The 19,800-nt window shown below is 37.6% G+C and overlaps 1 protein-coding gene across 1 annotated transcript in view; it reads left to right on the top strand.

Annotated features, from left to right (window-relative positions):
• LOC131697537 (multiple epidermal growth factor-like domains protein 9) overlaps positions 1–19,800 on the top strand; it is a 154,549-nt gene that overhangs the window by 98,075 nt on the left and 36,674 nt on the right. The window contains exon 4 of the mRNA XM_058987114.1: positions 5,181–5,327. Coding sequence (XP_058843097.1) covers positions 5,181–5,327 — 147 coding nt within the window. The remainder of the gene's footprint in view (positions 1–5,180; positions 5,328–19,800) is intronic.

A 19,800-nucleotide genomic window follows, 5' to 3' on the forward strand; every position in this document is an offset into this window, starting at 1 on the left:
GGTTAGTTCTCCAAGATGTTTGGGCCAACCTACCTGCCGAGTTCCTTCAAAAACTGTGTGCAAGTGTATTGATTTGATGTAGATTTTTCTTCTGTTCACTCACTTTGCATTTTGTTAATTGATAAATATAATCTATTAACATGTCTATTTTTGAAAGCATTCTTACTTTACAGCATTTTTTCACACCTGCCTAAAACTTTTGCACAGTACTGTATATATATATATATATATATATATATATATATATATATATATATATATAGTACTGTATATATAAAGAGCCAGCTGCCCAACGGTTCGAAATATAGATGTGTATATATATATATATATATATATATATATTCTATGCAAAAACAAATATATAGCTGTGTGGTTGCATGGAGCTGGTTTTGGTGAGCATAGCTGTGTGGTTGCATGGAGCTGGTTTTGGTGATCATAGCTGTGTGGTTGCATGGAGCTGGTTTTGGTGAGCATAGCTGTGTGGTTGCATGGAGCTGGTTTTGGTGAGCATAGCTGTGTGGTTGCATGGAGCTGGTTTTGGTGAGCATAGCTGTGTGGTTGCATGGAGCTGGTTTTGGTGATCAAAGGGATGAACCCGTTTTCTGGCTTTAATCAGCACCACTTGGGCATCATGCTGATCTCCTGTTCATTAGATTGAAATAGCCCTCATCTTAATTAGTTACTAAGCAGTTCTGGGACGGGGGAAGAAAAACTTTTGATAGTAAATGCATTTTATTCAATCTCCTTTTCAAAGCATGCAGGTTCAGATTTCTTTATTAGGAATACAATCTACAGTACAATTGATTTAAAGAATTTAGTTGAAATGGCTAAAAGAAATGTCATTATTAATGTAACATCAACCCTTTGAAAGCTGGGGTTTGTGTTATATTTAGTCCTATTCACAAATCTTTAACCCTTTCATACAAGAAATAGTTTTCAAAAATAGCTGAAAAAAGTAGTTTTCATTGAACATTTTTCATTGCTTTAAATGGGGGAAAAAATATCATCCTCATATAAGGTTATCATGCAAATGTGAAAAACATTAGAATCTCACTGACCTGGCAGAGACAGTACAGAAGTCGAGTCTTTTAGAAGGTATTTAGTAGTAGAGGAGCAAAAAGAAGCAGTAATTACGTGATCTTCCAATTGAAGCACAAGCTTTAGAATACTTATGTGCCTGTATTTAACAATGGATTTACATCTATGTCATTTTTTAGACCTTCATTCTGACTTTCAAGAGATGCATGTTGGGGGAAAAGCAGTTTATGCTGTGTCTGAATTCAAACCACCCTGTAATACTGTACATACAGTACTACCCTTCACTCTGTTGCCAAAGAAGTGTGCTGAATGTGGTTCACTTTGAGATGCTTGCAGCATTAACATACTTCATATCTAACATAAGATATCTGCCTGTAGTTACATTGTGTACAGTTTCCTTGAGTAACCACAAATAAAGAGTTACAGAAAACCTGTAAGTGTTCACAAAAACAAACAAAAAAATCATTATTTTGCCTTGCTGTATCCATGTTGCTTGTAGTGCTGCTGCTGTATATTTTCAGTACATAACGTACATTGCCACCTGTCCGGGTTTCACCACCTGTCCGGGAATTGGCATCAGTGTCTTGGTGGCAGGAATTAACAAACCTGGATGCCCTAATGTCCGGTGTACCATTATAAAGTGGTACCTCGTCACAATGTGGTACGTCTTCCAAAACTTGCCCCATGTAATGTTAGAGAATGGTACGCTGTCGCATTGAAAGAGGTACGTTGTGAGATTTTGTTACAGGTGCAATCAATTGCGATGTGATGTGTTTTGCTATTGTCAAACAGAGGTACATTTACCATTAATTTTACAATTTATGATGAACAAGACAAAATGAGAAGTCCACCGCAAAGTTGCAAGTAAAAAAATGTACAAGACTCAATGTATTGCATATGATAAATACTCACATACTATTTTCATAATGGTGGAAAACTATGATAAATTAAATTTAAAAAGATTTTAAAAAACAGCATCAAGTACCAGATTTGAATGGCCACTATATTATTAGAAATGTAATGTTTCTACTTTGTCTCCAGCATTTGAATAAGGCTCAGGACAACGAACATATCCACGATTTGAGTTTCTTTTTTCCTTTTAAGAAAACTCTTACATGTTGCCAATTAAGAAAATATAATCTTTTAATAGTTTGTTTCAAAATACAGTACTAATATGAATTATATATGACATTTCTATGTTTGTATATAAACATTTAACATCTTTCATTAAATAGACTCGCAATTGAAACAATTGAATTTAGTTATAAGACATATTAGGTATAGAAGAGTATCATAACTTTGTATCTTTGTTCTACGAAGCGTCAGTAACTGGAATCTCTAGATTTTTTTTTTGTTCCTGTAAAATCAACTTCAGTGAGTGACAGCTAAACGGTTGAGTGAAGAGACTGTACTAAAGAACTATGCTGTGTAAAGAGCACAGCATTAACAATATGTAAGGTACGTGCGTAAAGATTTCTGTTCAGTTTTCAAGTAGCCTAAAATTCCAGTTAGATGAAGGCAGTTTGCATTATTGTGCATTTAAATATGTTGTAAATGATGATGGTTCCGTGACTTCATATTGAAGTTCAGTAAAATAATTAATGTTATTATTATTAGTAGTAGTAGTAGTAGTAGTAGTAGTAGTAGTAGTAGTAGTAGTAGTAGTAGTAGTCGTAGTAGTAGTAACATGCTTAATTGTTTAACCAATTTTTCAGAAATATTTATATGCAATCACGGAACCGTCAGTTTATAACATGTTTAAATGCACAATAATGAAAACTGTATTCATCTACATGTAATTTTAGGCTACTTGAACTGAAAACTGAACAGAAATCGTTATCGAACTTGCAATCAAACTCGATTGCTGGAAATATCAATAGCACAAGATTCTGTATATACTGCATGTTTTTTGATTTGAACCAAGATCAGGTGGTATTGTGCTAAACTGTATTATACTGAAGTTTTGATAGAATATGAGAAATATGTGTGAGAGAGAGAGAGATAGAGAGAGAGATTTTTTTATATTTTTACTCTTACAACATGGGTCATAAATCATAAAGCTTGAAAACTTTTTTCTGCTGTTACTAGGAATGACTTTTGATTTTATTTATGAGATATATTATAGTGTACCCAGCAGCAATCCTGGGGCCGTATTCACAAAGCTGACTTAAGTCTAAGACTGGTCATAAGTCGTCAATTTGGATTTCATTCTTCTTCACGAACAAGTCTTAACGGAATGTTGGTCTTAAGTAAGGTCTTTAAGACTACCCTGAAGGATGCTCAAGTCCAAGTCTGCCATTGGGAAACATCTTTTTTTTCTGCCATGGCTTGACAGGTGATTTATTTGATAATCAGCTAGATGAGAATTGCCCAATTGAAACCCTAACAAATATTTTACCATCTATACCAATCTATTTCCATCAGCTAACCAAAGCAATGCAATTCCAGCTTTGTTGCAGGTGATTTTTTTTTTTTTTTTTTTTTTTTTTGTATTACAGTATTAAATATGTTATTGCAATGAAGATCATACCATTAACATTAGAACTATAATTAGGGCTGTAAATCTACGTTTAATTTATAACAAGCAGCACCAAAAGCACGGCTTGAGAGGAATGAAGACTTTTATTAGCAGAGGTAGAAACATACAAAGTAATACCAGCCCCGCTGTAGTTTTGTGTTTGTTATTCTATAGCGTCTTTTTCTTCTAAGTACTAGATTAGCAAAAATGTATTTTGAACTTTCCACAGCTATAAAACAAAAAACCAAAAAAATATACAACCTGTGTACCCTTTTTTGTTTGTCCTACTACTGTTTCTTTGCCTGTTTACCCCTCTGCCTGGCTACTCCATTACAGGAAACTATATCCTGTTTCTACAAAATGCTTGCATCCACTCATTAAAAACCAAGAACGTCTTTCTTAAAAGGGATACACATCAAAAGCAAATCTTTTTTTTATATATACTTTATTAACAATATTCTATTAAATACAATACACATACCTGCATTGTTTTTATTTCTCTGTAATTACATGTGATTATATCTATATCTATCTCTCTCTCTCTCTCTCTCTCTCTCTCTCTCTCTCTCTCTCTATATATATATATATATATATATATATATATATATATATATATATATATATATAATATATATTTTTTTTTACTTAAGTAATCAATGAGAGCCTAACCACTGTAAAATAAGTCAACAGGTGTTTAATCATGCTTTTAAATATAATTAACAATATTTTTTAAATTCTATAATAAAATATATACATTTTACATTATTTATATTTACATGACATAATGATTTCTGTTAAATCCCAGTGAAGAAGCAAAATGATCAATCTGTCACTCAGGCAACGGCTTTCTCTCGAGTGGAAGACAGTGAAGACGTTGCGCGAGGACAGAAACGCTGGTCTAAGTTAAGACCCCCCAGAAAATCGTTCTGTGAAACGGACTTAAGACTCGGTCATAATAAAGTCAGCAAAAGTGACTTAAGCCCATTTTTTGGTCTTAGACTTAAGTCAGCTTTGTGAATACAGTCCCTGGTGCTCAGATTTCAAATGAATTGTCTGTGAACAGAAAGCATGGTTGTGGGAGGGAGTCTGAGATGGATAACTATGATTCTGTAAGATGATTTTATTTCCTGCTCCTGAATAAAGTTGTGAAACGTATTCTCCAGCTGATTTATGACCTATGATGTATGAATTCCTTAATTTTCTTTTATACAAGGTAAGACCAATCTATGTTATGGACGTCTCCAGACTGAGACCCCTTGAATTCAATTCACAGTTGTTTTATGGCTAACATTCCATATGAAAGCAACAGCAGTAGAGAGTTCCCTTACAAAAGTTTGCCAGAGTAAATTTGCTTGGGTATTTTCCATGCTTATATGTACATGTTTACAATGCTTTACATATTGTGAACCGTTGTATTTGTGGTCAAATGTACCATGGTGCCACGGTGCATTTAGTCTGCTTTAATACACTTTGCCACTTTGGCATTCCACAGTAAACATTTAAGCACAAGTGTTTAATGTTAATATTGTAACAGTAATCACATTTTATAGACAGAAAAGTTGAACTGTTGTAGATTCACCTATAGCCCATTTTTTTTAATCCTTTTAAAATTATTTCCTTTCAGGCACCTGTCTGAACTGCCAAGGCAGCACAGAAGGACCCCTCTGTGAAAAATGCAAATATAATTTCTACAGGCCCAGTGCTGCCCTTACAGACAGCTGTGAGCCCTGCCCCTGTTCCACGGTGATGTCCACAGGCAGCTGTCACATTGGTGAGTTTGTTTATTAACAGACAATACCATTAATATACTACATAATAGTCTATCACTAGGCAGTGAGTAGACTGTATGGCAGATAACCTGATGAAGAGTAACATATTTGAAGGTGTTTACAGTGCAGCTGGTGCAAAGGAAGATTCTGGTAGAAGGTCTGAGCCAAACACAGCTTAGATTATTACAGGTTCAGAAACCCGCAAGTTGCAGGTGTTACATGTTATAGTATAGCAGGTGTTTAAGTAAGGACTGCAGCAATCTTGCTTGACTGGAGCTTTTCAAGGACCAAAGTATAACTTGTTTCGATGAGTGAGTCCTTATTTATTTATTACTAATTTTGCATTATAGTTACATGTACAGTCATCCTAGTTATACAATCATCATTCTGCTTCACCACAGAAACGATGCCCTTGTTCAGAAGGCTGTTTTGGCTTGGACTGTTAAGATGTGTTGACCTTGACGTGAACCACACTAAGCAGTTACAATGGTACCAATCAGTAAAGAAAAAAAATAAAATGTTGCATTATATTGAACTAGTAAGACAAATTTGCAAGTCAAGTGCTGTAAGTAGAAATTGTACCTGTAGATGTAAAGACTGGAATAGAAGTGCTGAGTTTGTTTATGTTTTGGCACTTTACATTTGAATGCATAATGTAATAGTTATTTTCAATGTTGAATTTTTACAAGATGCAAAAGAATATGTGAATGTGAATTCTATTTCTGGTTGTGTTGGCTTGGGTTCCCTTTCAAGTATGAAATGTTATTCCATTACCAGTCGAGATATACTTCTGTGTAGCCAGAATGACCAGGGTACTATGTCAAAGCTGCTCGTAAGAGCCCCCTCTGCATCAGGCACTGAGACCCCGCCCTTGAGGGGATTAAGTGCTGCTAGCAGGAGAGATCAGCGACATTTTCTCCTCAGCCTTACCTGACAAGGAGACTGCGTCTGACCGTCACAGTTGTTTTGTGAGCAGTTTAATTTTTGCTTCCTTCAGGAAAAATATTCACGCTTCTAGTATATATCATACTTTTGCATGCTTTCTGCACCTGTACCCCTTGGTTCTGGTTACTTCCCACCACGCCCTTGTGCACCGCTAGCTGGCGGGTTCCCCCGCCCCTTCCCTGGGATCCAGCTCCCCCCTCTGGATGCTCTCCACGCTCTCCACTCCTTGCTGCTGAGCTCCTCCAGAGCCTTTTCTTCTAAGATAAAATGATCTCCCTCTAGCGCCAAAATTGAGAGTGAGTAATATTTGTAATACTAACATTAGGAAAGAAAAGTAAATATTTATTTTCCTCCTTTCTTTCAGTCTAGGAGTATTGTTCAGCACAGGAGTGGCCTGTCTCCCTGTTGCTGGGCTACAGATCCTGTGCGCACAGACGGCCCCTAGCTCCAGCTGCTTGACTTGATCAGCAGTTTTTCCACTCTTTAAGAAACTTTAGTGTTAAAGGCTATATTGAGCTGCACTGTGTGGTGTAAATTTTATGATAAAGTAATTGTAACATAAATCATGAAGCTATCTCGAGACAAGTAAGCATGTTTTTGGATATTATCTCAAGACATGCATGAAGTTATGTATAAACAATATTTTACTAAAATTAACTAGGGTTTTTTACCGCTATGTCCATCTATCTCACCATCAAAACTACATCCATATTTAAGTGCAATGAAAAGTTACACTGAACGTATGAATATATATTTTACAGTAATCATCAAATTCTGGCTATAAATATGATTGATTCATTCGGCATATGATTTAATGTTTAGACAATATTCAACTTTGATTCAATTCAATGTTATCAAGTATTAGTGCTGTTCAGCAGTCAAAAACAAAACAAGCAAATCTTGTAGAAAGTAATACCTTTTATTTGAAAAGTTACAAAAATAAAAAGTAGATTGTATTAGATTGTAATAATTTGTTTCCAATGTATAATAAAGTATTATACTAAGCATGTTTAAGAAAAATTAACCGTATTCAGTTATAATTAGGGTTCTAAATATATTCAACATTTAATTATGCATTCATATATTTTATCCTGTAATAATTCAACATATGCTAATATCATTACTTCATACTCAATTTAAGCAGAATTAATCATACAATCGATTTATGCACCATGGAAATTCATAAGTTGTTTAGTTACCAGTACTTAAAAGTGAAGAAAGTGGAAACTGTCTCGTAATGTAGAATTATATAGCTTTCTCCAAAAGTTGAGAGACTTTTTTAACCACATGGAGAAAGCTATATAATTCTCTTCAGGACTCCATGTCCCACGATGCAACAAAGCCACACACCAAATGGTTTCCTCTTCCTGTGTGCTTAAAATGATGTTTGTTTACAGTAATGCGGCACCAATTCGATCAGATTTAAAAAGCACTTTGGTCTGAAGTAACTTCCGTATTCTTTTGTTTACTTCTTTGTGTAATTTAGCATACTTTTAGATTTAGTAGCAACAAAGTCTTTTGTTTATTCATTGTTTGAATTAGATTTTTTCTTTCAAAAATCATTTTCCAGCAGCTGTTTTAGTTTTCGTTCCTTGAAGTTGGATTGTTACTGCAATGTTGAGTCTTGTCAGTGATTTTCAGTACTATTGTACACATTCAGATGTTTTTTGTGTAGCTTTGCCTTCCAAGAGACATCTTTAATACACCCACAATATATAAACATGGTCACCAGTCCAAAGTGAGTGCTGTAGTGCTCGTGGTGCAAATACAGCTTATTGTGAAACAAGTGCAGCGTTGTTCAGGTTTTGTGCTGGCCTGTAGCGACAGCTCCAGATCATGTTAGCCGTCTAATAATAACAAACAAGTATAATTAGACACAACAAAACAAACAAAACACTCACGATAGACAATACGGTTCTCCTTCCGGTTCAACGTAACCATAACAAAGGAACAGATCACCTCGCTACATCCCCTTATATACCGTCAATCATGACCCCTTGGTTAACGATTGCAACAGCTCCTTCAATCCGTAGCTGCCACATCGTTTCCCTTCCGGGTCGATGATTTAGTGTACCGTAGCTCTGCCCCCTTCCTAGTCCAGGGCACACTGTTCCCTTTACACAGCGCCCTCACAGGTCAGGAGGGAGATTTATCACCAAGAATCATTCGGTCTCTGACACACTGCCACATTGTCCATTACAGCTGCTGTCTGAACAGGTGTGTCTTGAGGAGGCGCTGAAAGGTGGTCATATGTTATATGCCTTCCAACCGCTCGCCCTGCTCCCGCTGTGTCTGGAGAAAATCAGGCAGGACCGGGCCCACTACCTGCCCCATGGCATTATACTGCAGTTTTTGCAGTACATTTTAGACAAGGGGAAATCCCCCTCCACATTAAAGGTCTATCTGGCAGCCATTTTGGCTCGAAATTGACTCGGTCTACCCAGGAGCTCACTTCCTGGTGGGGCAATTTTTGAAAGCACTCATGAAGCCACCATTTGAGCCCACGCATTCAGCTGAGCTGAAATATTTATTGCTCAAAGCAGCTTTCTTGCTTGCTATTACCTCCGCAAAGCGGGTGAGTGAGATGGAGGCATTCTCCATTGCAAAAGCCTGCTTAATTTTTACAGAGGCCAGGACAAAGGTTACGCTCCGTACCAGTCCTCCCTTTTTGCCGAAGATGATCTCGGCATTCCATGTCAACCAGTCTGTGGAATTGGAGGCTTTCCATCCACCTCCTTTCCAGTCTGACAGGGAGCGACAGCTCCACACTCTCTGCCCACTCTCGGCCCTTCCATGACAGGACGAAAAGTTGGAGGCAGTCCAAACAGTTTGTCTGCTATGGGACTAAGTCCCATGGTCAAGCCCTGTCTAAGCAGTGGCTGTCCAAATGGATAGCAGACACAGTCAGGACTGCCTATGAGCTTGCCAACTTGCTCCCTCCAGAAAAGCTCACTGCCCATTCCACCAGAGGCATGGCCACTTTGTGGTCTTAATTCCAGTGTGCATCTGTCAAGGACATATGCAGTGTAGCTGTGTGGGCTACTCCCCATACCTTTACTAGGTTCAACAGACTGAATGTCGTGGATCCTCAAAACCCTGGCTTTGGATCTAGACTGTTAAGGGCGGCTTCCCAGTCGACCCTTACAACACAGGCATAGAGGTGAGTTTCTCCCTCAATGTTTTAGCCCTAGCTACTTGTTACGGGAGTTCCGTATGGTAATGCACAAGGCAGCCTCTCGGTTTAGCCTTGTAGCATTCCAGTCATTCTGCAATATTGTCATTGCGACGGCTTTGGTGCTCTCACCCGTATGGTAATGGTTACATTTCGTACTTGAAAGGGAATGTTAGGTTATTATCATAACTCTGGTTCCCTGAAATAGAAATGTAACCATTAACCTTCAAGATTGCTGCGTCTATGATTGCAGCAGACTTGAAGGAATAATGATGTGGAGGTCTGTGAGTGCAGTACTTTTATACCCTCGGGGGCGGGCCATGACAGCGTCACAGGCTCTGCGCTCTGTAGGCTTACTGTTCTCAGATAACTGAGTTTTTCTTTATAATAACCATATGTCATCATTTGTCTATGATGCAATTTTATTTAAGACACCTTTGGAATAAGTGCGATACGCTTTCGGTTCGCCAGTATGAAACCAATTGGTTCATTGAATTTAATGAAGTGTGGCTCTAACGCATACTTAATTTCAATTGAGTTCGGCACACATCTGGAGCATCCGTCTGAAACTGGCCTTAGGATGTTTTGTCATGGAAAATGCAACACGAATCGAAATCATAGAGATTGATTTCATTAGATCTGAACATTTGCTGAACTTGCTTAAAAGCACAGGCCACAGAGGACAGGTGTTATCCCATAAGATAAATCAGCTGGTTCAGAACATTATTAAAGGGGAAGTCTCATTTATCGTATTTATCTCACAGCTTCTTGGCTGCCGTCAGTAGGAGCCACTGGAAAATGCTGTTGTAGTATATGTGAAAAATACCATATTTACACCAAACCAGGACTGGACATCGGCTGATATCGAGAGAGGGATATTTTACTAGATAGAATGCTTGCCCACTGTTTCCGAGCTTGTATGAATATGAAAAAAATGACAGTTTCAACTGCAAATACCTCATTTTTTCCTACATAATCCTCTGGCAAAATATAATACCACCCTTCAATTTCCCTTCTCATTAGCCTTCTCCTTAGTCCCTGGGGATGCTTTGTTTCTGTTCACAAATATCCAATTGTTTGTTGCAGTTGAATTTGTAGTTTGGGAATTGATTTTTTGGTTTATTTTTATAAAACCATAAGAAAAATGTTGAATTCAAATGAAAACTGAACGGTTCACCTTGCCCTGTCTTCCTTTGACCTAGAACTGGTTGAATGGGTAAACATTGCATTGGGTCATATTATTCAAATCTAAATGTTTTATAAAAATAAAGGGTTCAGTTGGTCTCGTCATCACACTTAGTTTAATGTGAAAAAGAAATGCTTTATTAACGTTGACTCTGCAAATAGCCTGAGTACATAAGCGGGGAAGCTGAAGGAAGCACGGTTGCCATAGCAACAGTGGCATCTGGGAATATTCTCTATGGAAGCACTTTGAGACACATGCCTCTTGGCTATTCTGAAGGAAAAAAATATTGGTACGTGTTTTGTTTATAAATGCTGAAAAATTACCCTTTTATACACTGTAATGCAGTAAATCTGTGACATACACACATATGTGGACGCCTTTGCCACAATAACAAGCTATCTACATCCCCACCACAGCAGCAAACACAAAAATTACATCCCTGAAAAATAACTACATCCACCATATGTACAGGATATTAGGGTGTGTGGAGTAGGCGTCTGGCGATTCTGCTTATGGAGAGCGCACTGTCACTCTCATGAACTTTGCAGTTTTCAACTTGTCGTATAATTGAATACTAATCAGGGAAGCACAATCCTCCTGGATGTTTTAGATATATGAATGCTCCGGTAAATGTGAAATAATAATCGCCATACTCATACTTTGACGTTTTTTGTTTTATTTATTAGGCACAGCTGCATTTTAGTAACACCAATGCCATCTGGTTGAATGTGTTTTCGGTGATTGTACTGTAGAACATCCAGATTATCCTGTGTCGTTTCTTGAGTCAAAAATGAATACATTTCTTATTTGCAAAAGACAGAAAAACTACAGAAAGTTACACAGTCTCTAGATAATCTTTTGGCTGGCTTTAATAAAAAGATTATTAGTTATTAAAGTTTTGTCTTGAGGTTAATGTTTTTGATTGTTGTTGAAGCTGACACCCTGGGATCCTTCAAGAAGCTGCTTGATGAGATTCTGGGATCAATAAGCTACTAACAACCAAACGAGCAAGATGGGCTGAATGGCCTCCTCTCGTTTTGTAAACTTTCTTATGTTCTTATGATGTTGTGAACATTTGAAATGGCACACATTATGAGATGGGAAGTAAATGGTAACGTAATAAACATTTACAGTGCAGAGTATCTTGGATTATTTATAATAACTAAAAAGGTGAATATGTGTGTTTCCAAAGAGATTCATAAGATTTTTAAGAATTTCTGTTTGGTATTCTGTCCTAAACCAGCAGTGTGTCAGTCCCAAACTGTTGTGAAATAAATTATTAAAGTTGAAAACCACTGCCTTAGAGTGATGTCAAATAAACAAGCAGGCTTGGCTATTTTAAATGATCCAAGTCTGGGTTAATCCACCATGCCTCTGGTAACATCGATCAACGCATTTCAATTGCCAGGCACAATATTTGTGTTTTTAGAAAAAAGCAAGACCTTAAAAATATTACACCTGAATCAGTTTGTTTGTTGCCAAAACTAAAATTGCCTCCTCTTTTATGATGCCCAAGAGACATTTACCTTTGTTGTAAAATGGGATGTTGGTTTAGAATTGAAGGCGTGTTGTATGGATTGCACTATACATAGTGAGAGTATAGATTAGCCATCAAGTACCCTGGCTGGGTATCTATGCCTTTTGTCAGTGATATTGGCAGAAGGAATGGAGGGGCCATAATGGAAAAATCAGTTTAATAATCAGAATTACAATAACAAGGATGCTGCTGCCACCGATAACCTTGTTTGAGAACATTTTGATTGTTTGAATTGGGATTAAGTTGGTACAAAAGGCAACCTAATTTACAGGAGTGTTTGACTGCTAGTTGGAGCTCCAGATAATAAAGACTGCACTGAGTATAATGGTAGAGTAGTAGTGTAGTATGTCATTCTGTTACTGATTTGAGATGAGCTCTTACAATTATACAGTATACACACACACACACACACACACACACACACACACACAATTCTAAATTGCTGTAACATATATTCAAGGGAAGGTTTTATATTCCAGAGATCATGAAGTTTTTTTTTTTTAACTCCTGCATTAGACTTCCACTTTCAACTGTGCCAAGCAGGGTCCTTTAACTCTTTCAGCACTGTAAGTAACTGCAGAAAGTCATCCCTACTATAGCTAATGCAATAGTACCAGTGATGGTACTATGCAGCTAACATGTGACTGTTTATAGAGGCATATCCAAGGCCGGGGCTGGGTAACTGGTCTGCTATATGGGCTGCACAAGCATTTTGAGTGGAATCAGTGCTGACAGTAGCCTGACTTCAATATGCAACCAAGTTGGTATAGATGTGTCTTAAGAGATATTTGTGAACACAGAAGGAAGGTGTGGGTGTTGCTTTTAATATACCCTTTGTGTCTTTGAGGTTAGTACTCAGTTAGATTTAATGTTGGGTTTAAAAGCAGATTGAGACAAAAGGAGATTTTAAATGAAGCACCAAATTATAAAACAGAAGGACATGAGCCATGTGTACCAGTGAGAGGGCATCGAGGCATGTCCCTTTGTTTACCAAGTACAGAGGTGGGCTTGGCAATGTGGTATCAGTTCCTTGGCAGGGGTAGGGAAATGTGTTCATAATAAAAGCATGGCTTTTTATTGTTAATAGTTTGCCAGATAACGTCTATGTGCTTTCATAGTTTATACTAGTATGGTAGATAACCTTTTCAATTAGTGTTTTCAATAGGTATATTTTAACTTAATATTCTTGCTCTAAACTGGTAATACCTCTTTTACAGCCAGGACATGTGTATTTCCAATGATGATGCAAGAGAAATTGAATTTTCATCTCATAGGAAATAAGCAGAGTAAATGGTCCTGAGCAATCCTGACACGGGGCACAGAGTGGTGTGCTAGTAGTGTGGCAGGTTTTAAGGTTCATACATTGATTGTCATTAACATTGCTAAGGAAAATGAACTCAGTTATGTAGCCTTCAGAATAAACCAAAAATGCTTTTCAAAATACAAAGAGTTTGAGATCAATTTAATTAAAGAAAGTACATGTAGAATACATTTTTAATTGGAAAAAGATGACCTATTGTGCTGTTTGTTGAAATCCACTTACATTAAACAAGTTAGCATATGGACTTCAGTTGCTGCTGTGAAGCGCCCATCTGCTGGGAGCTGGAGTCCACGTTGAGCCAGCAATATTCTATCTGCAGCCAGCAATACAGAACCTTCTGGCAGCAGAACAGCCCTGAACTATAATCAACCCATCGGAACATGGCAACCATGTTATGTACGGTATATACTAGCTATATGCATGTTGGTGATACCCTGCTGTTGCAAATGAAAGAAAGGAAACAAGGCTACATACTTCACAGTACACTGCCACCCACAAAGCAAACAACTAAGAAATGTAACTCAAAGTGCTCTCAAATATCATATGTAACATTATCATAGAATATTTTCAAGTTAATGAAAGAATTAAACACTTTTAAAATCCAACTATTGAGTGTTGAAACAATTGCCCAGATTTATTCAGTTCTGTACTCCAAACCAGCAGCATTATTAAGCATTATTTTTTGAACGTTTCCCATAATAAAAGCATAGAAAAGTGCAATAAATGCAATAAAACCCCACAACAAACCATTGTAAACTATGGTAAATGCATTCGTATTAACTTGCACATTTACCACAGTAAACTTTTATAAGCGCCCTCTGGTCAATGAAGTAGAGCAAAACAAGCTCTGTGTGTGATCTTCAACCGAAGAGTATGCAGAATATCTTAATTCCTGTGCACATGCTTATCCAGCTAAACCGCATGGTGTGAACAGCTTGTTTCAGCTGATGGGGGTCGTATAGGGAGTACTGGGTTAAAAAAATACAATATTTCTCTGAAAAGCACAATTAATATGTCAATATTTCACAGTGATTAATATGAAATCTGAGGCATTTTAAACATAATTGTGTAATTTTGAAATATTGCTTGGCATGCATTTTCTATAATGAAATGTCTGTCACCTTGCAATATATTATTCTTATTATTAGTCATTCCAGTGAGACGAGTTTATATTTGGTTTTATAAAATTCGTCATATTGACTGCGATGGCAGAAGCCATGGTAAATCCTTCATTTTGGCAGAGTTGTTACCTGCAAATGAGAGAAGACATTTTGGAAGATGTGAAGCTTATTCATTTTTACAGTGTGGTGCTGACTTTATATAAAAACTGCACGTTAAATGTATTGGTGACCTTGACATTGATCCTTACCTAATATGCCTGCAAAATATTGAGGTTATGTGAAATGTAGGCTTCTGTTGTATAGAGGGTCAGTGATATTGGTGCCTATGTGGAAGCAAGTGAAAAGGGAAAAGCATAAACACAGAGATTAAAAAAACTTCCAGTGTATAAAGCTAGAAAGGAACAACAATAATTAAGAACCCTGTGAGAGAAGCTGGGAACCTATGTAATTGTCAAGCTGTTTTCTGATGCTAACTTTGTAATGTTAGTGTTATAAAGACAGCTGCTGCTGGTTATCTGTATTTGTCCTTGCTAGCCTGTGAGAGGCTGCTGCTGGTTATCTGTATTTGTCCTAGCTAGTCTGTGAGAGGCTGCTGCTGGTTGAGCAGAACAGTGTTGGGTCCAGAACAGGGGTAAGTCACTCGTGTCCTATGCTATAATTTTACCCTTTATTTTTATTCAGTTCTCACCATGTTTTCATCTGCTCTCTCCCTTAATTATTATAAATCTTATTTATTTATTGTCTACCACACACTATGGATTCTGGAATGCGTGCTTTGATCTGTATTTCTTGTGAAATGTATATGGTGGTCAACACATTTCAATTTAAGGAAGACTTTATTTGCAAGAAGTGCTCTGTCACACACTCTTTAGCATAAACGAAAATGAGCAGTTCATTGAAAATAGTTTTAACAAAATTAATAACACTTGGTTAGTTTTGGATACTGAAGTTGAGACTGAAAGCGCCTCTGATTTTAGCTTTATAAATGTGCCTGCTGCATGTGACGTTTCAGTGCCGCAGCATGACAGTGGAATTGTATGTGTAGAGGGACCTGAGAAGGTAAATATGGATGAAAGGCAGGAAGTGAGTGGGGACTTGTGACAGGAATGGCTGAGTGGTCTGACGTCACGGCAGAAGAAGGGACAACAAAAACAAAAAGGTATTGTGCAGTGGCGCGGGCGCCGTTTTATTTAATGAATCCAAAAAAATAAATAAAATATTCAAACAGAAAACACTCGCTCACAGAGCAAAATAAATAATTAAACAAAAAGAAATCACTAACACAAAAACACAGGTCAGGCTGGGCAGATCGTCGTCACTGTTCCTGTTTACTGTTAAATTTCAATTTCTCTCCTCTCGTTCTCCCGTTCCTCCTGTCGAACACCCACACAAAACACCCACCCTGAACTGGAGAGCTGCAGGCTTTTTTATATTCAGGATCACTTAATTAATTCGGGAGATGGCCACCTTCTGCACGAGTTTATTAATTACACCTGGCAGAGGACGAGCACCGATCTCGCCTCTGCCAGGACATGTTTTAAAAATAAACAAAACACGGCGCTACGCCGTCATAAATATAATACAATAAATCATAATAAACAAAAACAATACTGTGCACAGGGGCGGAGGGGGAGACCCCGATCTAAAAATAAACAAACAATGTACAGGGCTGCTCGCCCTGTTACAGGACTGTTTAACTGAAAAAGTACGAAGAGGAGGACGGCACTGAGCAGTCAACATAGAGAGGAGATTGATCTAGCTAATAGATTCCAAGCACTGAGCAATGATGACCTAGTGCAGGATGAACACAGGGGTGAGGTGGTGTTAGTAGGTGACTCAATTATACGCTATGTCAACAGTGATTTTACCTGTAAAGATCCCATAATAGGGTTGTTACCTGCCTCCCTGGAGCAAAAGTAAAGGATATTGAATCAAGAGTGCACAGATTATTAAATCAAAAAAAGAGAGTCTGTGGTCATTGTACATGCTGGTACAAATGATATAAGGAACAGAAAATCTTAGCTTCTGAAAGAGGATTTTAAATCCTTAACAAGACAGCTGAAAAAGGTAGGATGCAGAATTATTCTCTCCGGTCGACTACCTGTTGGTGGTGGTGGTGGGGATGTATTGAGTAGAATTAGGGCCTTAAATACTTGGCTGGTTGGTTGGTGTGTGCAAAAAGGGCTGGGATTTATAAACAACTGGGATTGCTTTTGGAAAAGAAATAGATATTATAGGAAAGATGGACTGCACCTAAATAAGTCAGGGGCAAGCAGGCTAGCTGATAACATTGAACATAACCTAGCAAGGTATTTAAACTAGGAACTGGGGAGGGGAGGGAATCTAAAGAGGCATGTAAAATTCAGGTTAAAGTATCCTGCCATTCCCACTACCCGCTGAGTAAACACAGAGGTGTGTGCTACAGTAACCTTGCCGTGGTTTAATGATACAACTCGTAAGATGAAATATGAGGGTCGTAAACTAGAACGGAGATGGCAGGAATCTAAACTGCACGTTCATTACATCGCATGGAAGGGCCAGCTGGTTAAATAAGGAAGGCTCTGACGTTAGCTAGATCATCATATTATTCTAATTTTAATTGAAACAAATAAAAATAATCCTAGATTTCTTTTTGCTACCCTACATACATTAATTAATCCTTCCCCTAATAGTCCTACCCTTGATATTGGCTCCTCTCACAGCTGCAATGACTTCTTACACTTCTTTAAAAATAAAATACTAGACATCAGAAATGGGATTCCACAGACACCTTCTATTAACCCTTTGATGCCTAGGTAGAATTACCATATTTGGGCTTGAATATCACCACTTTGTGTTTAGCGCTTGTAGTTTGGCAACCTTACATTAGAAATGAAAACCCAATATATCTATGAAAACCCAATATATCTGTAGGACCCTAGTTATGAGGCTCTTGTGTATAACAATTTTGTTTTTATCTCTGTCACTGAAGTCACATAATTTGAGAGCGATGCAATCAGATTTAATTAGGGTCATCTCTAGATGTACTTCATACTTCCTGCTGCCTTACCCAAAGACATGGCCACATTTATCCCATAAGGCAATTCATAGCTTCCTGTAAATAATTCCTATGGCAGAGGCTCACTAAAGCAATGCTCAGAAGAGAGGAGTTGCAGTCTGGTGAGCGAAATGACAAACGGTAACCAACACCATGACAACTGACCTCACATTGAATTGAACGCCTCTTTTGATCTACGCAGTTACAAGCATGTGCTATATCAGGAGAAACATGAATTGAATCTTTTTATTCTTCCAGACCAGCTGTATGTGTAATTAAAGCGTTTTAGAGCTGAACATATGCACACTTGTATTTGAATTCATTTCTGTGCAGGGTTTTATCAGTCAGAACATGTTTGCTGTCCTTACCAGGCAGGACTGGATGTAGGACATGCACATGTTCTGCATGTACATACCTGATTAGCTGTGTGGCCTCTTCTAGCTTGAAAGTCCTTGGTAAGTTACAAAGGAAAAGCTGAGCTTTAACTGCATTTATAGCGAGGCAGAATAAAAGTAAAATAGGACCCAGTTCATTACAGTCCCTGATTGCCTTAGTAATAACCTAGCTGTGTCTGACACGGTATGTTCACTTAACCTAATTATGAAGCAGTGAGGGCATCTGTTTTCAGATTTTTTCAGAACACACTAATAATACCCCCTAACTATATACTGTATATGGTGGTAGTGTTGTTCTGCATAGCAGAATTTATAGAAAATAAATAAATAGTTTTTTCAGATAATGGTGACATTGCTGCACTCATGTATTTATTTTTTTGTTTTTAGATTTATAGTGAATCATATTTCTGTGATTGCTCTAAAGGCAGCTCGGATTATTCTGTAGGCATACATGAATGTAGAAATTCCTTATTGATTACTGTTATATACATTAGGCTCCTTAGTTTAAGGCGCCACCTGCTGGCCACATATTAATACTGATACTATGCATTACCAACAATACCTGTGTTGAGTGAGGGGGTGAAAACAATAATGAAACACAGTGATTAAGATAGGTACAATAAGCTCTGGCAGGTTCTGTATTTCAAGCAAAGGTTGTGTGTGTTTTATAAAAAATTATAAATAGAGTAATGTTTGGGTCAGAATATATTATAACACAATAATATGTGCCTTGTTTTTTTGCTATGACAAGTGCATTACCTGCCCAAAACCAAAAAGAGATCTGTACTTTTAAAATGTCTCCTAAATTCTTCTGTTATAGGTCTGAACCTTATTGTTTCTGAGTTCTCGTCATTGTTTGGACAATGTATGTAGTGGACACACAAAGAATACAAGGATATATATATTTTTTAATATAGCACTGTGTTTCTATGGCAACGTAGAATATACATATAATTTATATATATACACACAGGATTTTCATGTTCGGATATTTATAATTTAAATATTAATTTGGATATTCGTTCATTTTTAAAAACTAATAAAAGCCATTATACTGCTCAGAACGCAGCCAGAGACAGCATAGCAGCAGGGGCAGGGGGGCGTGGCCCCTGTGTGTGTGCCTTTATTTTATTATTATTATTTGTTTATTTAGCAGACGCCTTTATCCAAGGCGACTTACAGAGACTAGGGTGTGTGAACTATGCATCAGCTGCAGAGTCACTTACAATTACGTCTCACCCGAAAGACGGAGCACAAGGAAGTTAAGTGACTTGCTCAGGGTCACACCATGAGTCAGTGGCTGAGGTGGGATTTGAACCGGGGACTTCCTGGTTACAAGCCCTTTTCTTTAACCATGTTACATATTGTAAGGTTTTGCTGTAAAATGTGGAGGCTGTGTGGTCCACTGGTTTACTACTTTACTACTAATTGCCCTTCACATATCCTTCAGTTATAAAATACGATCAGTTGGTCCAATCTGCCATGGCCTACCTCTGTTGCTATGGTAATACTGTCGTCTCTTTGTGATTGCAATTTCATGATGTCAGTGTTTCTGTGTTTCCAAGTGTGCATAAACTGCCTCAGACATGCTGACTCGGATCTTTTTTTGTTATCTAAATCAAGACTTCCCAAAGAAATACATGCCCGAAATTACTGATGTAATGGCCATGACTTGAAACCCACACTAGCCCGGTTTTAGAACTACCTTCAATATTATGATCAGTATCCTGGAATTTGATGTTGAATAAATTGTTCCTGCAT

This window comes from Acipenser ruthenus, chromosome 15, assembly GCF_902713425.1.
Source record: "Acipenser ruthenus chromosome 15, fAciRut3.2 maternal haplotype, whole genome shotgun sequence".
Taxonomy (NCBI): Eukaryota; Metazoa; Chordata; class Actinopteri; order Acipenseriformes; family Acipenseridae; genus Acipenser; species Acipenser ruthenus.